This window comes from Echiichthys vipera, assembly GCF_963691815.1.
Source record: "Echiichthys vipera genome assembly, chromosome: 12".
Classification (NCBI taxonomy): Eukaryota; Metazoa; Chordata; class Actinopteri; order Perciformes; family Trachinidae; genus Echiichthys; species Echiichthys vipera.
The window spans coordinates 29,888,009-29,914,749 of NC_139837.1; the positions used below are offsets into that span (position 1 = coordinate 29,888,009).

At 41.9% G+C, this 26,741-nt stretch overlaps 1 protein-coding gene across 1 annotated transcript in view; it reads right to left on the minus strand.

Annotated features, from left to right (window-relative positions):
• Positions 1-26,741, minus strand: part of nrxn3a (neurexin 3a) — a gene marked incomplete at both ends in the record, with an annotated part of 319,661 nt that overhangs the window by 84,660 nt on the left and 208,260 nt on the right. Inside the window, 2 exon segments of the mRNA XM_083924038.1 lie at positions 5,504-5,677; positions 20,017-20,207. Coding sequence (XP_083780164.1) covers positions 5,504-5,677; positions 20,017-20,207 — 365 coding nt within the window.

Consider the following 26,741-nt stretch of genomic DNA (forward strand, 5'->3'; position numbering starts at 1 on the left):
TCACACCTCTGGCGGAGCTTTTCTTGCATCCCTGTGGAGGTTGGGGGCATAGAACTGGAGTAGGCAATGTTCAAAGCTTCCATTGCTGAAGCCGCAGCGATGAGCTGTGGCCTCAAGGACTTAGGTACCTCAAGGGGCAGGGTCACTTCTGTAAGGGGACGATGGAACGTGAGTTTGGCCGGAGGTTTGGAGCAGGGGGGGAGGTATTGCAGTCGCTTTACCGCACCTTTTCGGTGAAAGGAGCCAGTTGAGGTGGTTCGGGCATCTGGTAAGGATTCTCCCTGGATGCCTACCTAGGGAGGTGTTCCAGGCACGTCCAGCTGGGAGGAGGCCTCAGGGAAGACCCAGGACCAGGTGGAGAGATTATATCTCCACATTTGCCTGGGAACGCCTCGGATTCCCCAGTTAGAGCTGGTTAATCTGGACCGGGAAAGGGAAGTCTCGGGTCCCCAGATAAGCGCTGGAAGATGAGTGATGAGTGAGAGTAAGTACATTATAAACTGTACAAAATGCCTATAGGGCAAAACATAACTGACAACCTGTTCTTATCCAAGGACTTTTCTGTGAAAGGGAAAGTGCCAAGAGACATGACCTTCCGGGTAAACATAAACTGACCCAGCATCTCACAAGAACAACCCTTAAATTTAGTGTCTCAGTTTGTGTCTCAGTTTGTGGAATAATTATGTGGAATAGTTTGGCTGGAAGCATTAGAAATAGTAAAAGCCTAAGTGAGTTTAAAAGAAAGTGCTAAACAACACGTTTGATTCGTACAGTAGGGAAGATGGGGGTAGTTCAATCAATAAATAAATATAGGAAATATGTAGAACTGTTGAGTGAGTTTGCCATGTTTTTTTGTTTTGTTTTGTTTGTTTTTGTTTGTATGTTTGCTTCTTTCTTGCTTATTTATTTGTTATTATGTGGGTCTTGATGGTGTCTTTATGTGTTCATATGTATGTAAATGGGTGATGGAAATTTAAAAGCTATGGTTTAGTCCATCTCCTTTTCAGGCCAGGTGCTGTTCTCTTCTAGCTGTTTTGTTGCTGTGTTGGTATGTTGGTGTCTGTAGTTTGTTTCTGTCTGATTGCTGTGGTCTGGGGTGAAATAAACATAAACCTAAACCTAACCATCTGTAGTCCCTGGGCAGGAATTTCATCTTAATCATGAATGGGTTTTGAAAAGGGCTCACTGGCTGAAGAAACACAAACCAATTTCATGAGATGAAAGCTTGTAATGAAAAGCAGGCCATCAGCAAAAAAAATAAATAAAATAAATCACACAAGCACATATAAAAATGAGACGGAATGCCATAGACCAACAAACTGTGATTGATGAGATTTTATTTTGAACAAGAAAATTAGTCAAGCATTACTTTCTTGCAGTACAGATAGTACAGTGAATAACATCGTTATCAAACCCCATTCAGAATGTCATAGCGGGGAGGACATAAAGTACACGTTAATGTCTGCTTTGATCAAATGAAACATAAACTATAACATTTATTCGTCTAACATGGGGCTCCAAAAGTTAATGTTAAAAAACAACAACATACAGCACACTCCTGAATGGTACGCAAGCATAAGAAAAGAAAACAGCTGTACATAAAATGATTTCCATGCAACAGGTTGTGGAAGCCCAGAACCGCAAAGATGACAAAAAACAAAAAAAGAATGCACAAGTTGCTAAGGAAAATTGAAACATTTTGTCCACACTGTCATTTGCTTGCAAAATGTTTCAACATCCCATTTGGATGTAGCTACATAATATGCATGAACAATTGAAAATCCACACAAGATTAATTCAACACTTGGGCAAACAGGTATGGCTAAAGAGCCTGTTGTAGATTTCCAGTGCAGCTGTACTGTGATGTCATGGCCTGGTGTAAAACTGCACATCCAAATTAATAGACTTTATGTGAGGCAACAAGTTGTTTTTCATTATTTAGATTGGATTCAGGTTTCTTTGTACTGTTTGTTAGCTAAACCCATACTCCAAACAGTGATTGTACAATCTTGGCTTAGCAACTGTAACTACTTACACTGCACTGCTTACTAAGTAGAGTAGTAACCTATCGTCACTTCTAAGGCCACATTTTAAGGCTTAAGTTAAGGCGTTTTTGTATTACAAGTGTCATATAAGCTTCTATGTTAATCAATACAGCTGTGTGATAGCTCACATTTAATTGGTAAAAGTGTACTTTAACTTTTTAAAGGGAAACTAACTGAACTGCAGTTACACATATTGTGTTGAAAATCTGCAGTTTTCCACTCATGTCTATTATTTTATGGTTGCTGTTGTTAACACTATATTTTTTACACATTAACAAAACAAAAATGAAACAGATTTTCTGTGTCCTAAAGTGATATTCCGGTGTAAAATCATCCAATGGCCTTTGACACTTGCACACATCAAATAAGTCATAGAGACAGTTTTTTTGTGTAACAACTATTAACGCAGAAATCCGGTAGAGTCACTAACAGTTGGATGTGTCTAACACTGATTAGCTCAGGCCAGGACGATGAAGGCATTAAAACAACTAATACTGCTCAAATGTAAGTAAGTTTATGTAAGTTTTATTATGAGCTTTTTAGTGGTTAAAAAGACATTTTAATGCCTTCACCATAATGCCCCGAGCTAGTCAGTATTAGCCAAGTCCGACTGTAAGCGACTGTTAGTGACTGTCCCGGATTTCTCTGTTAATAGTTGTTACAGGAAAAAAGCTGTCTCGATGGTTTATTTGATGAGTGTAAGTGCCGAAAAAGACAATGGGATGATTTTACACCGGAATTACACTTTAAGATTTCTCATTTGGGCAAATACCTGTCAAAACAGCCGTGTTGTTTCATACTTATATAGGGATGTTAGAAAGGAAGTATGTTCCCAGCCAAATAGCTTATTGAGCGCACAAACCAAAATATTAAGCTAACATGGTTCATCTTAAGTGTCTATAGTTAACTTAATCACGATGCTTCACTGATTAACTCATTCAACTGCAATCATCAAAAGCTGTGTCTAATTGTAATGTTGCTAGTCCTATCACTAGATGTCACTATGCACATTGTTTGTGAAATCAGTGAATAAAGATAAGTGACCAGCAAGTATGAGCAATCATGTATAACGCTGTTTGCCTGATCTTTAACATGGAATTCAGTTTTATATCGATGATCCTGTAATGTTTTTTCACATACTAAGCAGTAGGTGACATGTGCATCACAATCCTTCTTTAGAGGAAAAGAAAACTGGATTTTGTGTTATAGATTCTACCATCCTCTATTTCCTGGGACTCATAGGGATGTTACGGATTAATTAATTCATGAAAGACAGAGCATCCCTCCAGTCAACAGTGTTATGAAAGAAATTTGTCTACAATACTCCCATCTTAAAAAATTGGGAATTTTAATAATGAGCTGTTTAACTGACAAGAAGAATTTCGACCCAATAATCAGTTTAGTCTGATGCACCAGATAAACGGTGCTGGGATAAAGCCTGACAGCGTATCTAACATCCAAGATGTCATGACTATGAATGCTTTAAAGAAATACAAACCAGCCAGAGCGTTGTTTTCTCCCTTACCCAAATTATAAGCTAGTGTAGCCAGACCATCCTCAAGCGCTGACACAGCACTGTGGTCTGGCTATGCAAGACTGCTTTTAGTTACACAGTTAAAAACAATATTTGAACATTTGATTGAAATCTTCTTCGCTTGGTGAAAGAAAATATAGGCTATTCAAACTATTCATTAACAACTAATTAACTTGCTAGTGCTAGCTTTGTACTAGCAAGGTGTGTTTTAAGCTCACAGCCGAGAGCTACGTGTCACATATCACATACCACTATATCAATGAGAGCTGGCTGCTGATGAACACTGTTATTTGTTAATAAATAATATTAAGTACATTTATATCTGTGTTAATTTGTTACCTTTTTTAACAAGGCTAAATGTTTATGTCAAGCCTGATGCCTTCACGCACATGGACAGGTATACGATTCATTCATTCAACAGTAGGATCGGATAGGTATCGGGTATCGGCTGATATGCTCAGCCCAGGTATTGGTGTCCGATTGGATTGGATAAAACTGAATTGGTGCATCTCTAGCTTGGACTTCCACAAACAGCTGCGGCCTTGGTTGCGTGGATGCACATACAGTCTCTTTACTGGGAAAGAAGCTGCATGTGTCCATGACAATGCATGGCTGCGCAACTGGCACAAGTCCACAGCTGTCCACACGGAACATATATCTGAGCTTCCTGGACAGGTGAACTGAGACTCAGTTGCTTGCCTGTTAGAGAACGGTTAATAAACAGTAAACAAAGGTTAGCTATTGGTGTGAAAAGAATTAATAAATCAAAACTAGCATCTCTAATACATAACAAATGAGTTAGTAGTGGGGTATTATGACAATGATCCTGGATCTTGAGGAGTGGACACAGAGCTCTTTCCTGCTTCTGAATATTCATCTTACTATTTTATTTTGCATCGTTAATAGATTATGTCAGAATTGAAGACGGTCTAGCTCCGGTCCCACATGCTACCATATCAGCTCTGTCCTCTCATGTAAGATCCTCAGAGCCTTTTTATCACGTAAAAACACATTAAAGTATTGCATTGTGTATTTCTTCTCTAAACATCTGAAAATATTATTTGTCTCGTGTTCATGAATTGTGTTGTTACAAAGAAACAGTCTAATAATACTGCACTTTAAATACAGGACGTACAAGCCAACCTGTAGTACAAGATCAGTCTTATATTTCCATGTCACCATGCAATAATGGTAATAATGCAGATTTTCATGGGACCTAGGAGTATTTGCATTGAATGTGGTTTTTTTTTTTTTATCCTTACACAGTACTGAGTTAACAGCTGCTTTTTCTACTTCTGTCTGAAGTCAAAGATCCATTTTGCGTAGTTTACGGTCAAAGAGATATGTAATGGATTTTTTTTAAATTTACCAGTTTTTTATTTCATTTTGCAAAAAATAAGATTTTAAAATTCTGTGCTGAATATGTATGTATCTCTATACAATCAAGTGAATTCAGTGTCTTTGTACCAGCATACCTGAACCAGCCAATCATACCTATACTTTCTAAGATGATGATATATTTTTTGACTCAAAACATTCAAAATTCAAATTCAAAACTCTGAAAAAAATTTAAAATGTACAAAAGCATAACAGATAATAAAAAATCAAAATGGAGCACCTGGCAGTATATTATATCACTGCACTGGCAAAAAAAACCCTGCTTTGATGGTGATATTAACGGCACTGTCAGTGGGAGACCAATGTGGCCGATAATGTGGATGTGTTTGATGTCTAACCTCACTCTAGCAGTGGGTAAGTGAGGCAACAAGTATAGTTAATAGAAAGGAGAGGCTTCTGTGTGGATGCAGGGCTGAGGAGCTACTGTTTGCATTGAGCAGGAAGAAAGGGCTGCTGGAGCTGGAATTGGAGTTGAAGTTTGTGTTGTAGAAGTCTAAATCAGGCTCTGATTTGAGGGACGGTGTACCTTCGCATCCACGCTCAATCTGCCCACTGCGAAACAAGGCGTCGTTTAGGAGATCCGGCAGGCGACCATTGAGGTCCACCGACGCCAAACAGCCCTGGTAGCCTTCTCTGGAGGCCACCAGTTTAGGCAGGTTGCCATACATGCCTGGACCAAGTCCTGCGATGAACAGATCACCTGGGGTGTAGAAACACAGAGACACTGTAGGAGAAGTACAGTAGATTACATCAATTTCTTTAGAGATCTGAGCAATTTTCATTTGAATGGGTCAAATAAACTCTGAGATATTTCATCCAGTAAAAGGTCAAAAATACTTAGTTACTTTACAAAACTGAAAGGCACACCCCCTAGACACATTTTTGTAGTGACATGGTATTACTTTACAGCATTGCTAACACTCAAGTGTTGGAGGTTACACTAAACAATGCAGCACCTGACATCTTGGTGCCAGGACAACAACCTCCATCTCATCGTCAGCAAAACTAAGGAGCTGATTGTGGACTACAGGAAGTCACAGGGAGTAGGACATGCCCCTTTCAGCATCAACGGGACGACAGTAGAGAGTCAGCAGCTTCAAGTTCCTCAGGGTCCACATCAGCGAGGACCTGACCTGGACTCACCACACCAATACCATCACATAGACGGCAAGACAGTGGCTCTTTTTCCTCTGCAGGCTGAAGAGGTTCAACATGGACTCCAGGATACTCTGCAACTTCAACAGGTGCACCATAGAGAGTATCCTGACTGGCTTCATCACCGCCTGGTACATCAGTTGCTCCACCCTCAACCGTAAGATTTTACAGAGGATGGTGAAAACTGCCCAGCACATCACCAGGACGGAGCTGCTGTCAGTGAAGGACCTCCACACTCAGTAGTGCAGGAAGAAGACCAACAGGATTATTAAAGACCCTCATCACCCCAGCAACAAGGTGTTCTATCTCCTGCTGTCTGGTAGACTCAGCATTACTCTGGATGATGTTGTGTTGTCCTCCAAGGAATCCGGGTGTTATTTTTGATCAGGATATGTCCTTTGATTCTCACATAAAACTAATGACAAGGACTGCATATTTTCACCTGCGGAATATTGTGAAACATTGTGTCTCATAAAGATGCAAAAAAATTAGTCCATGCATTTGTTACTTCTTAGTTGGACTATTAAAACTCCTTATTATCAGGCTGCTCCAATAAGTCTGTTAAGAGTCTCCAATTGGTCCAAAGTTCTGCAACTCGAGTTCTGACTTAAACAAAACGAAAAGAACATATTTCTCCTGTATAAGCTTCTCAGCACTGGCTAGCCCCGCTTTACATAAACAGGGACCCTGTAGAAAGAGTGCAGTCTTTCAAATTCTTAGGGATGCACATCTCCGATGAACACTCCTGGACTGCTAACACCACGGCGTTGGTGAAGAAGGCCTAGCAGCGTCTCCACTTCCTGAGAGTGCTCCTCAGGAAAAACAACCTGGAGGAGAAGCTGCTTGTCACCTTTTACCGAGCTACCGTCGAGAGCATACTGACATATTGCATTTCGGCGTGGTATGCTGGTTGCACAGCAGCGGACAAGAGAGCTATGCAGATTGCGATTAACACAGCCCAAAGGATTACTGGCTGCTCTCTGCCCAGTCTGGAGCACATCGCCAGCTCCCGCTTTCTTAGCAGAGCAGCCAACATTATGAAGGACAATTCACATCCCGGCCATCCACTGTTGATCGGGGATGGAACGGTGCTACAGGTCACGTAAATTACGAATAAACAGACTGAGGGATAGCTTCTTTACCAATAAGAACCACACATAAGTGCCATCCAAAAACCTTACACTGTACCATCATGCCTTTATCTGTATCTGTTACATACTATGTGCAATATCATTTAGTGCTAACTATTAATATCAAAATGTAACCACTCATCTTCATTCTCCTCTTTTTCCATGTATATAATTATCTATTCTGATGTTTTAATATTTTTATACACCTTTTAATCATTTTAAGTGTCCTTAAATGTTTCATATTGCTGTTTTTAATTGTAATTATATTGTCTTGTATGCACCAAAGGAGTGAAACTCTAATTTCATGTATGCATTACAATGATAATAAAGGCTATGCTATTCTATTCCATTATGCTGCATATATTTATAACAGAACTTACAGCTATAATTTTTATTATATTGTATTTTATTTTAATGATTTCATTTCCATTATTCTGTTTCATTTACAGCTATTATTTTTATTATATTGTATTTTATTTTAATGATTTCATGTCCAGTATTCTATTCTGTTTATATTGAATTTTATTTTACATTTGACTTTATATTTATGTTACACCTTTGTATGTTACACCTGCACTATTTCTTTGTGCTACTTTTTGGTTTATTTCAGGTCTCTTTACTTGTGTTTCTCTTTTACTTTTTCTTTTTATATTGCATTGCTGTAGGAGCCTGAGACTCAAAAATGTCATTGCCAACGACTACTGCTGTTATTGTTGTGCACATGACAAATAAATCATCTTGTATCGCAATGTAAATATTAGGCAGTTTGACAGTCTATCACAGCCCAGAACCAGTGTTTAATAGAATAGAAATACTTTATTGATCCCAAGCTGGGAAATTGCAGTGTAACAGACGCATTACACACAGACACATCAAAGCAGTAATCTAAAAATACAATATAGTAGATACAAAAAAAATGTCAATGTATAAATAAGCGGCCAAGTTGTAGTGCAAAGGTAAACATATAATAGTATAACGTGCAGTTGACAGATTATGGGAAAAACATAAGGTGCTTCCGATTGTATTATTCTGTAAAGTTTAACTGTTGTTGTACAGTGTGATGGCATGTGGCAGGAAAAATGTCCTGTATCTGTCCCTTTGACAGCGGAGCGGGGGCAGTCTGTGTGATGTGTGATGATTTTATTAGTCTGTTGGTGTCACTGGCGCTGATGCTGCTGCCCCAACACACAGCAGCAAAGAAAATGAAGGTGGCAACAACCAACTGTAAGAAGATCGCCAACATCTTGCTGCACACGTTGAAGGATCTCAGCTTCCTCAGGAAATAGCTCATACCCTTCTTGTACACAGCCTCGTTGTTGGATTTCCAGCCCAGTCTGTCGATCACCACTCCAAAGTATTTGTAGTCCTCCACCTCCTCCACCACCTCCCCCCTGGTCAGTAGTGGCTGTGAAGGCATCCTCTTCTTCCTGCCGAAGTCGATCACCATCTCTCTGGTCTTGTTGACGATCAGCATCTGTTCAGACCACTCTACAAAGTTGTCTACCAGTGTCCTATACTGACCCTCATCCTTGGCCTCCAGCTTTCTCCTGTAGTTGTCCTTGCACGTCCTCAGCATCTCTGGGAGTTCGTGCTGCACTCTCCTCTGCTCCTCTCTGTCTCCTGACCTGAAAGCCCTCTTCTTCTTGTTCAGGAGTGCCTTCAGGTCACTGGTAATCCAGGGCTTGTTATTGGAGAAGCAGTGAACGGTCCGGGATGGCATGGTGGTGTCCTCGCAGAATCTTATATATTCCGTAATGCTGGTAAAATTGGTACCAGTTTCTTTCTTTTTTTTAAATTTTCGACTTGGACTTGGTGCATGATACAAAGGGAAGTGAAAGTTGCTGTGCATAGGTGCCCACTTCGGTTAACCAATGTAGATGTAGATATTAGGGCCTGATGAATGCTCTCACAATCAGCAGTCCACATGGCTACTTAATATTCATAATCATGTTAAATAAATGTAACAACAAATAGCAGGTTAAGTTCACACCTGGACATTATTTGTACATCACAGCTGATGCATATGGACATGACTGTTACACAGGAGGTCTGTGTTTTTTAACTGTAGCAGACTGCTGTTGTTTTCAGGTGATTTAAGAAGATAAACACCAGCTCTATAACCCGGCGCCTAAAATTACGCATGGTGCCAAGAGTCAAAAACATTAGTGCCGTTAAAGCCCCTGAACACCCACACAGGTGTTTTTAGTTATTCTGGCTGATTAGAACTCTGCCTGGGTTGAAGGTGGACGGGGCTTTGACGGGTCATAAATGTCCGTCTACCAGTAAGAAAAATAAAGGTGTACTTTGTCTCAGGTGAAATAAAGCTAACAGGAGACTCAGGAAGATCTCAGTCAATCACAGTCGACACACCCACACAGCCCTGAGAAGAGGTCTAATCAACTAGTTAACTGAAAACACCTGTGTGAGCCTAGAGATACAGCTAGAAGACAATTACAGACCAATAATGAAATGAAAATCCAGGCACCTCGCAAAGTACCACTAGCTCTAAGAGAAAAACTTAAGACTGAGCTTCAGCGGCGAGAAGAGCTAGATATCATAGAAAGAGTTGAAGAGCCCACAGAATGGGTCCACTCATTAGTAATTGTAACAAAACAAGAAACAAGATAAATTGAGGTTATGTATAGACCCAAAAGAACAGATATTTGAAAAGAGAACACTTCCTACCAGGGGGGAAAGTTTTGCAGACTAAGCAGGTGCCAAATATTTCTCCAATTTAGATGCCTCCTCTGACTTTTGAGAACTGTGTCTAGACAAGGAGAGCTCTAGAATTTGCACCTTCAACACTCCTTTTGGGCGTTACTCTTTTAAGAGACTGCCTTTTGGCTAAACATCCACCCCAGAAGTCTTTCACAGAACCATACACCAGATCTTCGAGAGAGTGCCAGGCACGAAGGTTTACATCGATGACATCTTGATCAGTGGATGTACTATAGAAGAGCATGATTCCAGGCTAGCTCAAGCTTTAGAAGATGCTCGGTCACATTGAAACTCAATGCAAAAAAAATGTGAGTTCAGAAAAACCTACTTAGGTGAAGTGCTGACAGCAGGTGTCCAAATAAGTGAGAGCAGAGTGAAAGCCATCAAGAACATGTCACCATCTACAGACAAAGAGGGTGTATGTATTATGTAGGTAAAATTGTGCCTAATCTAACAGCACACACTGCTCAGATGAGGAGCTTGCTATGCAAAACCACTGAATGGTGTTGAAACAATATCACCAAAAGAAGTTTAACTCAAATAGCTAATCACTGCCCTGTCCTCATGTATTATAACAAAAAACGTAAAACTAAAATCTCAGCTGATGCATATAAATCAGGCATTAAATCAGGTCTTTCTACAAGAGTATGGCAACCGATGGAGACCAGTAGCATACACATCCAGAGCTCTTTCTGCGGAAGAATGTAACTATGCTGCGATTGAAGCTAGCTCTGTTTACGCGTGTGAGAAGTTCCATGTCTTTATATACGGTAAAACAGTGTGGGCAGAGACTGATCATAAACCCCCAGTCACTATTGTGAAGAAAGGCTTAGCAAATACACCACCCAGGGTACAAAGACTATTTCTGAACATGCAGAAATGTGACCTAAAGCTAGTGTTCAGCCCAGGCAAAGAACTGCTTGTGGCAGACACATTATCCCAGGCATATGACAGTACCCAACCAAATACCACATATGAACAAAGAGAAACTGTGCATGTAAATCTAGTCAGAAAGAGCTGCCCAGTGTCAGATGAAATGTGGAACAAAATGGCCCAAGCCTCTGCTAATGATGAGGTCGTACAAACAACTATTAGAGGCATAAAATATCATTGGTCAGTAAATTAATTCTCAGCACCATATGGCAATTTTATTATTATTATAACCTTTATTTTTTCTCAAGAGACATTGATCTTATCCTCATTTTCAAAGACGTTCAGTGTTTAAGGCAATTAAAATATTGACAGCGGTTACAGTCATTTGAAAGTGATTACATGACAATATACATATAACAAGAAACAAGAAAGACTGTCATCTGAAACAGTTACAATTAGAAACACGGCTCATGGATAAACTCTGTGAGTGAAGGGAGCACGTTCAATCTCAGGATGCGCTGTAGCACATTCCAAGAGCTAGGGCCATCATAACAAAAAGCAGTCTCGCCAATGCTCGTATAGCCCTGAGGAACTTTGAGTAGCAGTAATTCAGCTTAACGGGTCATGTAAGTTCTATTCTAACATATTTGTTACATACAGTGGTAGCGCCTTATAAATATATAAAAACCAGTGCTTCTTGCCCCGTTCTTCAAGTGAGGGCCAACTTTTCCATACAGAATACAGTGGTGAGTATCATATTTATCACCAGTGATAAATCTTAGAGCTGAATGATCGACTGAATCTAGACGTTTCAGGGTGGGTGCAGCAGCATGTCTATGGATGATATCACCATAATCCATGAAAGACATAAACACTGCTTCAATTATTACTTTTCTGGAGAGCACTGGAAAGCAAGATTTGTTTCTGTACAGAAAGACAATTTTTGGTCTCACCTTTAAGATGAGTTCACTAATATGATATTTGGATGAGAAATACTCATCTAGCCAGATGCCAAGATATTTGTACTCCCTGACTCTTTCGATTTCTGAGACAGTTTTGGTGTAAAGATGCACACTATTGTGATCAGAATTTCTGACTCGGGTAAACAACATGTATTTTGTCTTATTTGCATTAAGCAGTAGTTTATGTTTGATTAATGATCCCTGAAAATAATTAAAAGCAGTTTGCAAGTTGTTGATGGCTGTCTGAACAGAATCCGATATACAATATAAAACTGTGTTGTCCGCATAAAAATGGGCAATACAGTCATTTAAAGAAGGAATAGAAAATCTGATTTTGCATGGCCAAGCTTAACATATTACGCCTGTCCGTCAAGTAGCTCCGAATCCATGCAGATGCATTAACATCCAACCCCATTGCATCTAATTTTCTCAAGAACAAATAACGATTGACTATATCAAATGCTTTTGACAGATCTTTAAAAAGTGCAGCACAATGATACCTCCTGTCTAATTGCTGAAATTGTGCTATGGTTGGCCCTGAAACCAGACTGATAAGGATTTAAAAGTGAGTAGTCTGAGATAAAAAGCTTAAGTTGAGTGCTGACAAGGATTCCATCTTTTTTGCCAGACAGGGTTATTTGGAAATAGGGTGATAGTTATTCAAGTTATCTCTATCTCCACCTTTATGTAAGGGGACCACATGCAGATTTCCATTGAATCTGAATTTTTCCGCTTGAGATGGATATATTTAAAATGTTTGTTAGTTGCTTGGTGATGTTTGGTGCTGCAAGTTTTAAGAAAAAGGAATCCAGATTGTTCTCACCAGTAGAGCACTTGGGATTTATGGCCTGTAATGCCTCAAACACCTCACTGCATGTGAATGGGGAGACTTAAGAATTTCAGCAGTACAGCTGCCTGAATCAGAATTAACGAGGTGGAGCTCCGGATACTCCTTTTCAAATAAAGTTGCAGTTTCTGCAAAATGTTTGTTTAAGACATGGCATATTTCGGAATCATTTAGTGCGACCGGTTACCCATTTCATTGTTTAATAGGGGGATTTTAGATATCTTATTTTTATTTGTATCCATATTTACTGCTTTCAAGAACATTGTTTGAGGAGGAGCTAGTGTTGCGATTCAGGTAATAATTAGATTTTGATCTTCTCAGGGCCGAAATACATTTATTCCTAAAATGTCTGAAGTGTAACCGGCTGCTGGTTTTTCAAGGAGGGGAAGCTCATTTTTCCGGCCTACATCATAAATGTGTTTATTTATGTATATGAAAATTCTACCCTTTGTTCCTTTTCAAGAAAATGATCTGTGACTTTGTCGTACCAACTAGGAGTCTGGAGCTGCAGCACCAGGCTACTGTGAAGTGTGACCGCCTGTGAGTGTGAGTGATCGTGATGGAGGGAGGAGCTCCGCAGCTGCTGCTGCTCATTTGGGTAAGAAACCGCAGAGTGACAAAATAAAGTCGCCAAACACAACGCTAGTCGTTTTTAACAAAGACAAAGTCGCTGGGGATCGGTAAAGTCTCTAGATCAGTTCAGAACAATGGAATGAAAAACTTTAAAAATGGATGTTTATTCTTCAAGATCGCTTATTCACTCATCTAACTGTCAATCAAAAAAGGATTCCGCCTCAGACAGCTCATCCAATCATCATGCAGAAGCCGAGTGTCCAGGCCAGCCCACTGTCCCATAGCCCCCCGGGGACGCTGAGCGTTCGATGGGCATTTATCCAATGACCGTCTAGTTTCGCTGCAGTGGAACAACCCGCTCTATGCTTCACCATTAAGGTCAGTAGAAGCTGAGCGTCTGACTGTGGAAAGTGCTGTGGCGCTGTGGGGATGAATGAGAAGGAAGTTGCGCCGGTTACCTGTGATAAGTAGCTGATTCTGAACAAAAGATGAAGGCTTTCTGGCGCGTATTTAGTCGATAAAATGTACACACAGCAGTACATATTTCACCACTTTGTTTTTGTTTTTTTGGGTGACATTTTAGGGGAAGCTGAGCTTCCCTTGCAGTCTTAGAGCAATCACCACTGTTTTGAAGGATCACCTGAACGCCTTGCTCGGGACCAGGCTTTATTTATCTCACAGAGTAAGGCTGATAGCTCTTTGTTAAACCAGGGTGCAATACTTTATTTAATTCTAAACCGCTTAAGAGGTGAAGAGCAACCTGAACATCACTGTTGTTCTCTGCACAATTGGCCAAAACAGATGCTACATCTTCACAGAAAAGTTGTTCATTAAAAGTCTTAATATTCCTCTTTGTGACTATGTGAGATCCCATCTTTTCTATTTTTGCACTCCTCACACATGCTATGGGGCAATGATCACTGCTACCCAACCCAAAAACTCCTGTACCAACTATCTTATCAACTCTATTACTCTCTACTCTAACTCTTTAGAGTTTTGATTGGTATCTATTGGGTCTTGTAGGTTCAGTGATAGATTGAGTTAAATTAAAATTGAGGAATAAATCTCTTATACAATCGGAGGTGCCACTCAGCCAGTTTAGATTAAAATCACCCACAACAATCATTTCCAAATTTACATACTTTGAGAAAGGTTCTTCCAATGTATCTAAGGAATTAACACTGGCAGATGGAGGTCTGTAAATACCAATCACCACCGAAGATAAAGATCCCAGATGAACCTGTAGGGAAATAAACACAAAACAGCTAGATCTGGAAATAAAGTCCAGGATAGACACATTTAAATCAGCCTTAACATAGACTGCTACTCCACCTCCTTTTCTGGCTCTATCAGCTCTGAAGAAGCTGTATCCACCCAAATACACATCACAATCAGTAATACTTTTATGCAGCCACGATTCATTCAAAACCAAAATATCTGGATCAGCTTTAACATAGTCCAGATTCTTCAGCAGGCTTCTGATATTCAGGTAAAGTAAGACCCTTCCTGCTCTTGAATGTCTCAGGGCCAAGTGGTGGTTTTAAGCCAATAGAGGGCCCAACAATACCAGGCTTCAAGGTGATCGGGATTAAGTTTGCAGAGATAACTGCGGGGAAACATATAGAATCTTCATGTGAACACCTTCCCCTCTTCGATCTTTCCCTAATTAAAGCCTGGATATTATTTTTTTTGTTTGATGATGACCAGCAGGAGGGGTAAGAAATGAATCCCCCTCTGGAACCATCTCCTCATCTCATCTCATCTTCATCCGCTTATCCGGGGTCGGGTCGCGGGGGCAGCAGCTTTAGCAGGGGACCCCAAACTTCCCTTTCCCGGGCCACATTAACCAGCTCTAACTGGGGGATCCCGAGGCGTTCCCAGGCCAGTGTGGAGATATAATCTCTCCACCTAGGCCTGGGTCTTCCCCGAGGCCTCCTCCCAGCCGGACGTGCCTGGAACACCTCCCTAGGGAGGTGCCCAGGGGGCATCCTTACTAGATGCCCGAACCACCTCAACTGGCTCCTTTCAACGCAAAGGAGCAGCGGCTCTACTCCGAGTTCCTCACGGATGGCTTAACTTCTCAACCTATCTCTAAGGGAGACTCCAGTCACCCTCCTGAGAAAACCCATTTCAGCCGCTTGTACCCGCGACCTTGTTCTTTCGGTCATGACCCAGCTTTCATGACCATAGGTGAGGGTAGGAACGAAGATTGACCGGTAGATCGAGAGCTTTGCCTTCCGGCTCAGCTCTCTTTTCGTCACAACGGTGCGGTAGAGCAACTGCAATACCGCCCCCGCTGCTCCGATTCTCCGGCCAAATAGGGTAATAGGGTATCACAGAGGAATTATCAGTTATAGCCGAGAAGTGCTAAGACAGGATATGTTACAAGTTATTCACGAAGGACATTTGGGAATGGAAAAGTGTAAAAGATGAGCAAAAGCAGTATTATACTGGCCCAAGATGGACAGTGCAATAGAAGACATGGTCAGAACATGTGAAACCTGTCTAACATACAGAACTAAACAGCACAAAGAGCAAATGTGGGTTGAGGAAAAGGAAAAGGTGGCACCTTGGAATAAAGTGTGAATAGATCTCTTTACTCTGTACGGCAAGAACAATGTTTAACTAATGGACTATTATTCTTACCATTCAGAGATAGCAGTACTGAAGGGAAACCCCTGCCAATACTGTGATGACCCATGTCAAGTCTTTCTTCGCACGTCATGGAATACCCAGCACAGTACTAGCAGACAATGGACTTCAGTTTAGCTGTCAGGCTTTCAAAGACTTTTCTAAGATGTACAGAGCCTTCACAGGCTTATTTGAACATATTACATCTAGTCCAATAACCCACAGTCCAACGGGTTGGCCGAGAATGGATTCAAAATAGTGAAACTGCTGTTTAAGAAAGCATTACATCTGAACTCAGATCCTGAATTAGCTCTGTTAAACTACAGAGATAAGTGCGTACCCAATGCGTACATGTACTGATGAAGCCTCTTGTATGAGAGGTGAAACGTCTTCCTAGTCAAATAACCAAGTCCAGTTGCTTTTGACTGAAATTTCTTTGGGGATACAGAGATACTGAAAAATGGGAAGTCACCTACAGAGCTGTTATTCTATGCTATATACTATTCATGCGACAGTTAGAACCAGCAGAGCCACAGGAGGGTGAGGATACTCCTCTTGAAAACACTGTTAGATCTCAGACTACACTAAGGGCCTACTCACACTGTCCTTCTGGCCGTGGCCAAAACCGTTTTTTCAGCTAAAGCCTAGTACCTTTAAGCAGTGTGAGTGCACCCGCTCCACGCACAACTGCGGCCAGCGGGCCGTCGACGGCCCGCTTGAAACAGGTGGGCTTTTGCGGAGCCGTTTGCACATGTACGAGCACGAGCGTGCGCACGTGTGCGAGCACGAGCACGAGCCCTGCGGCAGTAGCGTTATGTCGACCTGTTCGGACATGTAAATAGAAGGACGGAACATGCGCGGACATTTAACAACAACAACAATGGCGGTGAAAGGTTCATGTTGGTGTGATGCGGAGGTGGAGTGTCTACTGCAGATTTGGTCGGATGAAAATATTCAAAAACAGTCGACAAGACGCACAAAAACTCTGAGGTCTGTGGAAAGATTTGTAATCAAAGCCACACACACGCGATCAATGCGTGTGACGTGTTACGGCGTGATGGCGTATGGACAGCAAGAAGCATTGGCCGACCCTGGCAGTGTGAGTACAAGCGGGGCTGGGGCGCGGGGGGGAGAGGGAGGGGGGACAAGTACCCTAAAGCCCGGGTCGCGGTCTGGAAGGACAGTGTGAGTACGCTCTAAGAGCAGAGCCAACACCACTCCAAACTTATGGACCAAGTGAGATAAGGGAGTCTGGTAGAACTACACCATTACACACCACTGAACTCAGTGAGTTAAGACAGTCTAGTAGAACTATTAAAGTCCCACAGAGATTGATAGAACAAATGTAAATATGTTTAAACAATGTAGAAATGCAACTGTTGTCACACGTGCAGATGTTCCTTGTAAATATGTTTAAAAAAAAGATCTGTCATTGTGTCATGTGACTAGAGTTGTTTGAGTCAAGCCTGGCACAGCGCATGCGCATGACTAGGCACACACAGAGCGGGAGACCATGACCAGTTGTTCTGAGTTTGGAAGCTAAAAAAAAGCTAAATGTTAAATAAAGTACTGTGAGCCGTCTCGTCCTATCATCAAGAAATAACACATAAGTGACTTGACCAGCAGATTTCTGTAAGACCTGATTGGCTGTTGAAACAGGGGCGTGTGTTGCGTTCTAAATCCAGCTAATCCAGTCTAATTGCAGGAGACTGTTTCAGTCCACGCGAGACGGGTCAGTTTACACCGCGGTAACTTTCACCTGCAACGTTCTAAAACATGTTTGTCTCGCTATGTATCTTTGGTCTGAACTGTGTTTAACGTTACAATGTAGCATGAACTCAAACCTTAACAGCACTAATGTTTTTGACACGCAGTTAATGCGGGTAGTTAAGTGAGCCGCTGGCTGCTCCATGCATAAGTCTATGCGTGCGGACATGTTTATCTTCTTAAATCACCTGCAAAACACAGCAGTCTGTTACAGTAACCTCCTGTGTAATATCCATGTCCAGACGCATCAGCTGTGATGGACAAATAATGTCCAGGTGTGAACTTAAATTGCTATTTGTTGTTATATTTATTTTATATATTGCATTTCTTGCATCCAGGTGCATCATATAAACATTAGGTAGGTTTACACTGCCGACACCATGATCACTTCAAAAACTGCAGTTAGACCAGTGGCCACTAGTGACAGTTTGCATAATAGAGCAGTTTCTCATTGACCCCCATGTTAATCAGGCCATTTAAACAGCATAATTAAACCTATTTTTAAGACCTGGTACAAAAACACAATCTAATCAGTATGTTTAGGTCATATCTCCATGACAACACTGAGGGGGTTTAATTTTTTTTTTTTTACCAGGCTAGTTTTTATTTTATTGGAGGCTAAAGTTTATGATTAATTAGGGGTGCAGCCTCTTGAGTGACAACTAGTTGTGAGGATTAGCATGCTAACTCCTTCATCACAACCTGGACTACTGTCATTCGTGTGGTGGTGTTACCATAACTGCCAAAAGGGTTTGCTCTTAGATTAACTGTACAAAGAGATGGTTTAGGAACACAACATGTTCAACAACATGCTTTGTCATGCTAATTAAATAGCCGCACTTGCACCATGACTTGCAACACAGCCTGTATCAATGGCACATACATTAGATGCCAATCTGGAGTACCGAGAGGATTCAGGGCATGAGGGTCGGTGTTTTACTATCTATGACTGTGTTGAATATCAGTTTAAATCATTGATCATAAATGCTGCCTGCTCTTGACTCGCGGAGCCGGTGTGTTTTCCACTAGACTGACACAGGAGTGCCTGCATTCAACTCTACTAGAGACTGGCCTTTCGTGTCAGTCTTTACCCTCTAAAAAATCCCATTCCTGTTACAGAATAAAAATAACTCCTGTTCCCGAAAAAAAACTGTGTTCTATTAGCCTTGCTCCCGGACGGTGGTGCCAGATGGACGTAACGCCCTCCACCCAACATATCATCAATGCCTTTTTTTGGTAAGAGGAAATGAGGAGGAGTCAAAGTCTGACAAGATGGCGGCTCCCAGAGGCGAATATGATTGGATCAAGTTGAGAGAATGGACCTCGGTGTAGATGCTTCATCCATTTTTTATACAGTTCAAAAACAGCCCAATTAAGCCTGAACATTTATCTCCTATTTTGTAGATATTAACTCCTACATATGAGTTAATATCTCATACATGGAGATAAATTTAGGTTTTTCTCAACATTTACCCCCCATCAAATATTTTTTGCACCATGCCTTTCAGGGCTTCCTTAGTTTTTATTACAGAGCAGCACAGCAGCAACAACACCTAAACATTAAGATACATAAAGAGATAAAAATAAAAATTACCAACAACAGTTGACTGTGAATATAACAGTTTTCATACCGATATAGTTATCATCAAGTATTCATTTAGTAGCAAAGTAACAAACACATAATAAATAAAATGAAAACAAATAAATAAAATTTGAATGAAAAAAAAGATGGTTTAGTTCGGCAGTATGACCTTCAGTGAGTTGAAATATGTTACTAAGGGTTGCAATTTCCCGAATAATTTGTCAGTTACCCATAACCACATTTTGCGCATTTTGCGACAGTCGAATCAGGCTCCTCGGATCGAATCATTGGATAGACGATGATTTGAGGTCAACCCCAGATTGCGGTAAACATCCAGGGGAACACCACGATCGCCATTGCAGAAACTGGACTGATCCTACAGATATAATATATAATATAATGGAAATAACTATGACCTCTGGATGGCAGCAACGTGCCTTTAGGCATCTAGTCTGACGTTAATCCAGAAGAAGAAGAGGAAGAAGAAGAAGAAGAAAGTGTCAGTGCAGAGTGAAACCTGTCCCATGAGTGTATCCTGGTTTGATCTAGAGGAGAGCCGGGGAGGCAGGTCAGCACCCTCTACAGCTAAGGAGGTTAAATCACTGACGGCCTGATCTCACTGCAGCACACTGGCTCTTTTAAGATCCACACACTTCAACTGAGAGCTCATTTCTGTTCTTTTAAGCACTAGCATCACCATTCAGCACAACAGCAAAATATCGTCTGCTATCTAACTGCCTCAACGCACCAAAAGAACAAAGAACATTTAAACAGGTAACAGGTGTCCCATCCTGTGCATACCTTTCAGGTCCAGGTTCTTGGCCCCGTTGATACTCTGACTTGTGGCTGTAGCGTCTACTTTCAGTGTGTGGGTGTTGCTGTTGTCTCGGGTGATGGCGACATTGTGCCACTGGTTGTCATTCAGTGCTCTGTCACTTTTGCCCTTAATGAGGTTGGGTCCATTTCCCAGGTCAAAAACATAGTGAATGTATCTGCAAGAGAAATGTTAATGAGAGTTACAGATTGCTTATGACATTTTCAGCTTTTTACCTTTAAAGATTTTCTTTGACATGTTCAGAAACAGGAAGCCATGATTAAGTAACTGCAGACATAAGGATTATAAGTCTTTGATGGCTTTATAGCAATTTGTGATTTCTTGTCGGTGGAGAAAATCACCAGCTTTAGTAACAGGTATGCAGTTCATACTTAGTGTATTTCCTAGATACGGAAGCCCTAAAAGGTCATAGATTACATACATTTTATTTCCTCTGTTATACCTTGACAAGATAATACCTCCGTTTTCCTGTGATAACAAGATCATTTTCCTCCGTTTTCTCATGATAATGAAATGATTCATTTGAGATCGGGAGAATCAGTGTAGCAATGTCAGAGGAGCAGTAGAATCAGCATCTCTTCACATTACATTAGTGTGCATCGTCTAAGAAGATGTAAGTAAGGCTTCAGCTTTATCAGAAGCCGATGTCCTCATTAACTACAGTTAATGTTCAATCGCGCCAGACGCTCCATTTGCACCGTCTCCGCCTGAATTGCGTGTCACCGCACCATTTACATTGATTTTCAATATAGAGTTGTCACTCAATTCACATCTATCGCGTTTGGTGTGAACGCCCCATTATACTGGTCATTATGATTGCAATGTGCCTAAAAACATCTGAGAAACTCAAAATGACATAAGCCTGTATTATCTGACCTTTTTGGCCACTTGGAGGCAGCAAAACAATCCCCTTTCAAGTCCATATGGCCAACATGTTAGTAAACAATTGCACATCCAGAAGTTACAGAGCAAATTCATTTGGAGTGATGTATGTGTGCCCCTGATGACTGTACGTCAATTGAGCTCTGTTTTCTGTTGCTGTGTATGTCTGTTGCTTGATGCTGACAAAGTAGCATACACTGGAGCTTTTTTGAGTGAAAATGGCTGCCTGCCATGGCAGACATGATGCTATGAGAGTGATGAGTTAAGCAAAACTACAGTATAAAACAAGTTGAAACTCACAATAAAGAGGGAAGCTGCCGATTCAGCAGATAATTCTTTGTAGGCACATCACTATGATAACCAAGTCATCAGATAGTTTTGCAACTGATTGGGAAAAAGCTTTTAAAAGGGGTCATCCCTATGTTACCCTGCCACATAAGCCTCTGCCATTGCAGATTTAATTCAGTATTTTGTTAGGTTTTAGCGTGAAACGTTAGCGTGCCCAGGGGGCACGGGCACAAGTGTCATTAAAACACTTTAAAAACCTCCAGAAAAAGACCTGAGTCGGTTGTTAAAAGCTTAAAATGATGGTTAAAATGTCAATTTATATTTAAAAAGAGATTCAGGATATCACTGTACAGGACAGTCAGTGGGAGATGATTTACTTATTAAAGTACCTTCCCCCCTGCACATTTGCTCCCTTTGTATGTCAGACATCATGAGGTGCCTTTCTTAGACTTAGACTTCTCTTTATTGATACCTTTGGGATGACTCCTGCAAAGACATTGAATTTCCAGCAGCTTACAAAAACATGAGGAGGTAAATAAAAAAACAGTATAGAATAACCAATCAACTCTTAGCTAAACAGATACAGAAAGTATATATACAGTAAACAAAACTCTTAGTCAAATATATATGAGGTAGACTTAAGAATACAGGTAAAAACAGAATTTACGGAAAATTTAATTTGATAAGTTAAATGTAGAGGAAATGAATAAGATAAAATATGTGACTGTATATGACAGAAATGAGCAGTAAGATTAAAGTATTGCACTTAAGTGGTGGATAAAGTTATTGCACAAAGAAAAGAAGGTTAGTGTCCCGGTATGTAAGAGTAGATTAATAATTGCACAGTGAGTTGCTCCCACTCCTTCCCTTCTGTCCTCTTTATTTCCTCCTCCCCCTGAGTGAGGAGTTGTAGAGGATGATGGCCTGAGGCCTGAAGGACGAAGGAGTTCTTGAGCCTGTTGGTCCTACACTTGGGCAGGAGCAGCCTCCCACTGAACAGGCTCCTCTGGTTGCTGATGACGCTGTGCAGGGGGTGCCTGGCATTGTCCATAATGTCCAGCAGTTTGTACAGTGTCCTCCTCTCTGCCACCTTCACCAGCGAGCTGCTGCAGATGTTGAAGGACCGCAGTCTCCACAGGAAGTACGACCTGCTTTGTGTTTTCCTGTACAGGTGGCTGGTGTGTGTTGTCCAGTCCAGTTTCTTGTTCAGCCACAGCCTGAGGTATTTGAAAGCGTCCACAGCCTCCACCTCAGCTCCCTCTAGCAGGACTGGTCGCGTTCTTGGTCTGGACCTCCCAAAATCGATGATCAGCTCCTTCGTCTTGGAAGTGTTTAGCTGTAGGTGGTTAGTGTGGCACCAAAGAGCAAAGTCCCCCACCAGACTCCGATACTCCTCCTCTCTGTCACCCCTGATACATCCCACGATGGCTGTGTCATCAGCATACTTCTGTATGCTCCAAGTTGTAGCAGAAGTCCGAGGTGTACAGGTGAAGAGAAGAGGGGCCAGCACTGTGCCCTGAGGGGCTCTAGTGTTACTGACCACAGTGTCAGACGTGGTGTCCTTCAGCCTGACGTACTGTGGCCTGTCAGTGAGGTAGTCTCTGACCCAGTCCACCGGACCAGACTCCCATCCTGTTCAGTTTGTCCTGAAGTATAGGGGGCTGGATGGTATTAAAGGCACTGGAGAAGACCAAGAAGAGAATCCTCGCTGTGCCACTTCCCTTGTCCAGATGGGAGTGGACTCGGTGCAGCATGTAGAGGATGGCATCCTCCACATCAACATCTGGCTGGTACGCAAACTGCGAGCGGTCCTGGGTGTGTTGTACCTGGGGTCTGAGGAGGCTGAGGAAGAGCCGCTCCATTGTCTTCATCAGGTGTGAAGTGAGTGCCACAGGTCTGAAGTCATTCAGCTCGCTGGGCCTGTTCTTCTTGGAAACCGGAACAATGCAGGATGTCTTCTAGAGGGTAGGCACTTTCCCTAGCTGCAGGCTAAGGTTGAAGATCTGTTGTAGTGGTTCCGCCAGTTCTGCAGCGCAGGTCTTCGGTAGTCTCGGACACACTTTGTCCGGGCCTGCTGCTTTTCTGGGCCGTAGCTTTCTCAGCTGCCCCCTGACCTGGTCTGTGGTGATGTGAGGCGGGTATTGTGTTGAGGTGGAGGAGGAGGGGGTTGTTGTGGTGTCAGTGGGGAGCTGTGTAGAGGGAAGAAGGAGAGATGGCTGCAGTGAGTGTGGGGGTGAGGGAGGACAAGGGCTGGTTAAACCTGTTGAAGAAGTCATTCAGCTCGTTCGCCCTCTCCATTGTCCCCCTGTAGCTCTTGTCTTTATGTTGTGACCTGTGATGGTCCTCACACCTTCCCAGTCCTCCCTCATGTTGTTCTCCCTCAGCTTCTGCTCCACCCTTCTCCTATAGCTGTCCTCACACAGTGTTTAACCTCCTGCTGTAGGTGTGGCTGAAGGTGAACCAGGTTGTGATCAGACTTCCCCAGTGGGGGGAGGGGAGTCGCTCTGTATGCATCCCTTACATTAGCATACAGGAGATCAATTGCCCTGTTGTTTCTGGTGGGACAGTCTACAACCTGGTGAAAAACAGATTCCAGAGTTGCTTGATTAAAGTCCCCAGAGATGATGAGTCCCCCACCTTTGCTTTTTTCCGCTCGCTTTTGTGTCTCTGTCGGCTCTCACGGCAGTGAATCCCGGCAGGTCCACGTTACTTGGTTCAGCCATGTCCCCGTAAAGATGAACAATGGTAGATCCGCTGGTTGTTCAGCACAAATTCACATTCCCAATGATTACGGAGGGAATCGATTGCTTGTAGCGCCTTCCATTCTCCGCTTGCTCGACCTTTAGCCTCGCCCCGGCCTTGCAGCCCCTGGGTCTCCTCCTCAGCTCCGCCGGGACGGGGTGTCGTATCCTCGCTCGTCCCTTTGTGCGTAGAACCAGCAGTTCCTCTCTTAATTGAGAAAACTGGCTCAAGTTTGCATTTTAAACTTAGTAATAGCCATATGATATATATAAAACACACAATCTCTTCACAAGAAGAATAAAAAAGAAGAAAGAAAGAGGTTAAAATAGGGTAAAAGAGCTAAAAAAAAAAAAACGGAGAGCTCCTGGAGAGGCAGCCGTCTCCTACAGCGCCAGACGCTAACTTCTATCATCACATTTAAATATTAAAAATAAGTTAAATAAATAGAATAAATAAAATGTTAAATAGTTTATTAAAACTGTGTGCCTGTGCAGTATGTACCCAGGAAAAAAGTTGAGAAAAAAGTGCTTTAAAAGTGCTATAGTGTTTGTGCATGCATTTAATAATGTCAAACAATAAAATCACAACCTAAATTAAAAGAATCTCTAAGAATAAAAGCAACACACACTGTTAGTAAAATATAAATAAATGTAAATAAAAACGGGGTAAAATATCACTTTTATTATTTCATATTCACATAGGCAGCAGTTTATTATAGTTATGTAAAATGTATAAAAACTAAGTTGAAATAAAAGATTAAGAATATAATATATATATATATATATATATATATATATATATATATATATATATATATATATATATATAAAGAAGAGATTGTGAGATAAAAAGGAACGTCCCTCAGATGTCTGTATTGATAGATACCATCAAACAAACTGATATGAACGCTGAAAAAACTGTTAGCCATCATAGACAATGATCAGCACCCTCTCCATCACACAGTCGTCAGACAGAGGAGCACCTTCTCACACAGACTGCTCCAGCTCTGCTGTCGAAGGACAGATACAGGAAATCTTTCCTGCCACATGCCACCACACTGTAGAATATCAGTTAAACATTTCAGAACAATACAATCAGAAGCAACTTATGTTTTTCTCATAATCTGTCCACTGCACCTTATATTGTTATATGTTTACATTTGCACTACAATTAGACCGCTTATTTATACATTTTATTTTTTAAGGTTTCTTTCATATAGTATTTTTATATTACTGTTTTGATGTGTCTGTGTGTAATGCTGCTGTTGCACTGCAATTTCCAAGCTTGGGATCGATAAAGTATTTCTATTCTAATTTATTCTGTAAGGTGTAAAATCCTTTGTTTGTGTTTGTTTGGAGAGCCCCCTCTGCAGGTAGAAATAAATAACTGAGAGAATAAATAAACTAAATTAAAATGCAACACTCCGGATCCTCTGGCAATAAAACATGCTGCATGCTATGCATGGATTAAAAACACGCCAAGGTTAAAAATATAGGTCAAATATATATACAGATGAAATTCATGATAAAAACATCAAACTATAGTGCGCATGCGCCGCGGTGTATGCAGCCTGTTCTAGTCGCTCCTGCTTACTTTTACTTTGTTTTCAACTTTTCTCCTTTTTACTTTATCTTACTTTTTTCTTTTTTCTTTTGACATAGTTGTTTATTAGCCTCTCTCTTTAAACATGCTTGTGTGGAGAGTTTTTGTTGTGGCGTTTTTGGTTGAATCGCTGCTTTTACTCCGCCACACGACGGTTGCTCAGCAACTCCGCATTGTTTACTCCAGGGATCAGCTGATAGAGCTGAAGCCGGCCGGCTCGGCTACGGTGAAGGCGGACATCCCTGCTGAACTATGGAGGAAAACACACCGTGGAGGCAGAGGGAAAGGATCGCTACGGCGGAGAAAAGGAGCGAAACACCGGAGACTTATGGAGAGGAAGACATTCAAGCCGTGTCTCCCATCTCTCATCATGGGCAACGTGAGATCACTGGGGAATAAGATGGACGAGCTAACAGCGCTAACCCGGAGTCGTCAGGAATACCGGGAGTGTAGCCTGATGATTTTCTCGGAGTCGTGGCTACACGCGGATGTTCCTGACCACAATATTTCCACCGAGGGCTTCCACACTGTCCGGGCTGACAGGGACTGCACTACGAGCGGCAAGCGTAAAGGAGGGGGGCTTGCTGTTTACGTGAACAACAGGTGGTGCAATCCTGGTCACGTTACCATCAAAGACCGCATCTGCAGTCCGGATATCGAACTGTTATCTGTGGGCCTCCGTCCGTACTATTTACCCCGTGAATTCTCACATGCTATCGTTGTGGCTGTTTACATTCCCCCGTCCGCTAACCCAACGTCGGCATGTGACGTCATCCACTCCACAATAGCCAGACTACAGACCGCACACCCGACTGCTCTGATTATAATCTCGGGTGACTTCAACCATGTCTGCATTAAAAAGACACTGCCGAAATTCACCCAGTATGTGACCTGTACAACAAGAGAGGAAAGGACCCTGGACCTGTTGTATGCTAATGTGAAGGACGCATACACCTCCACGTCCCTTCCCCCCCTGGGGAGATCAGATCACAACCTGGTGCTTCTCACCCCCTGCTATGTGCCTCTAGTGAAGAGGCTGCCTGTGACCACAAAGACAGTGAGGACATGGTCAGAGGACTGCTATGAGGCACTGCAGGGCTGTTTTGAGGTGACAGACTGGAATGCACTCTGTGAGCCGCATGGAGAGGACATTGATGGGCTTACTGAATGCATCACA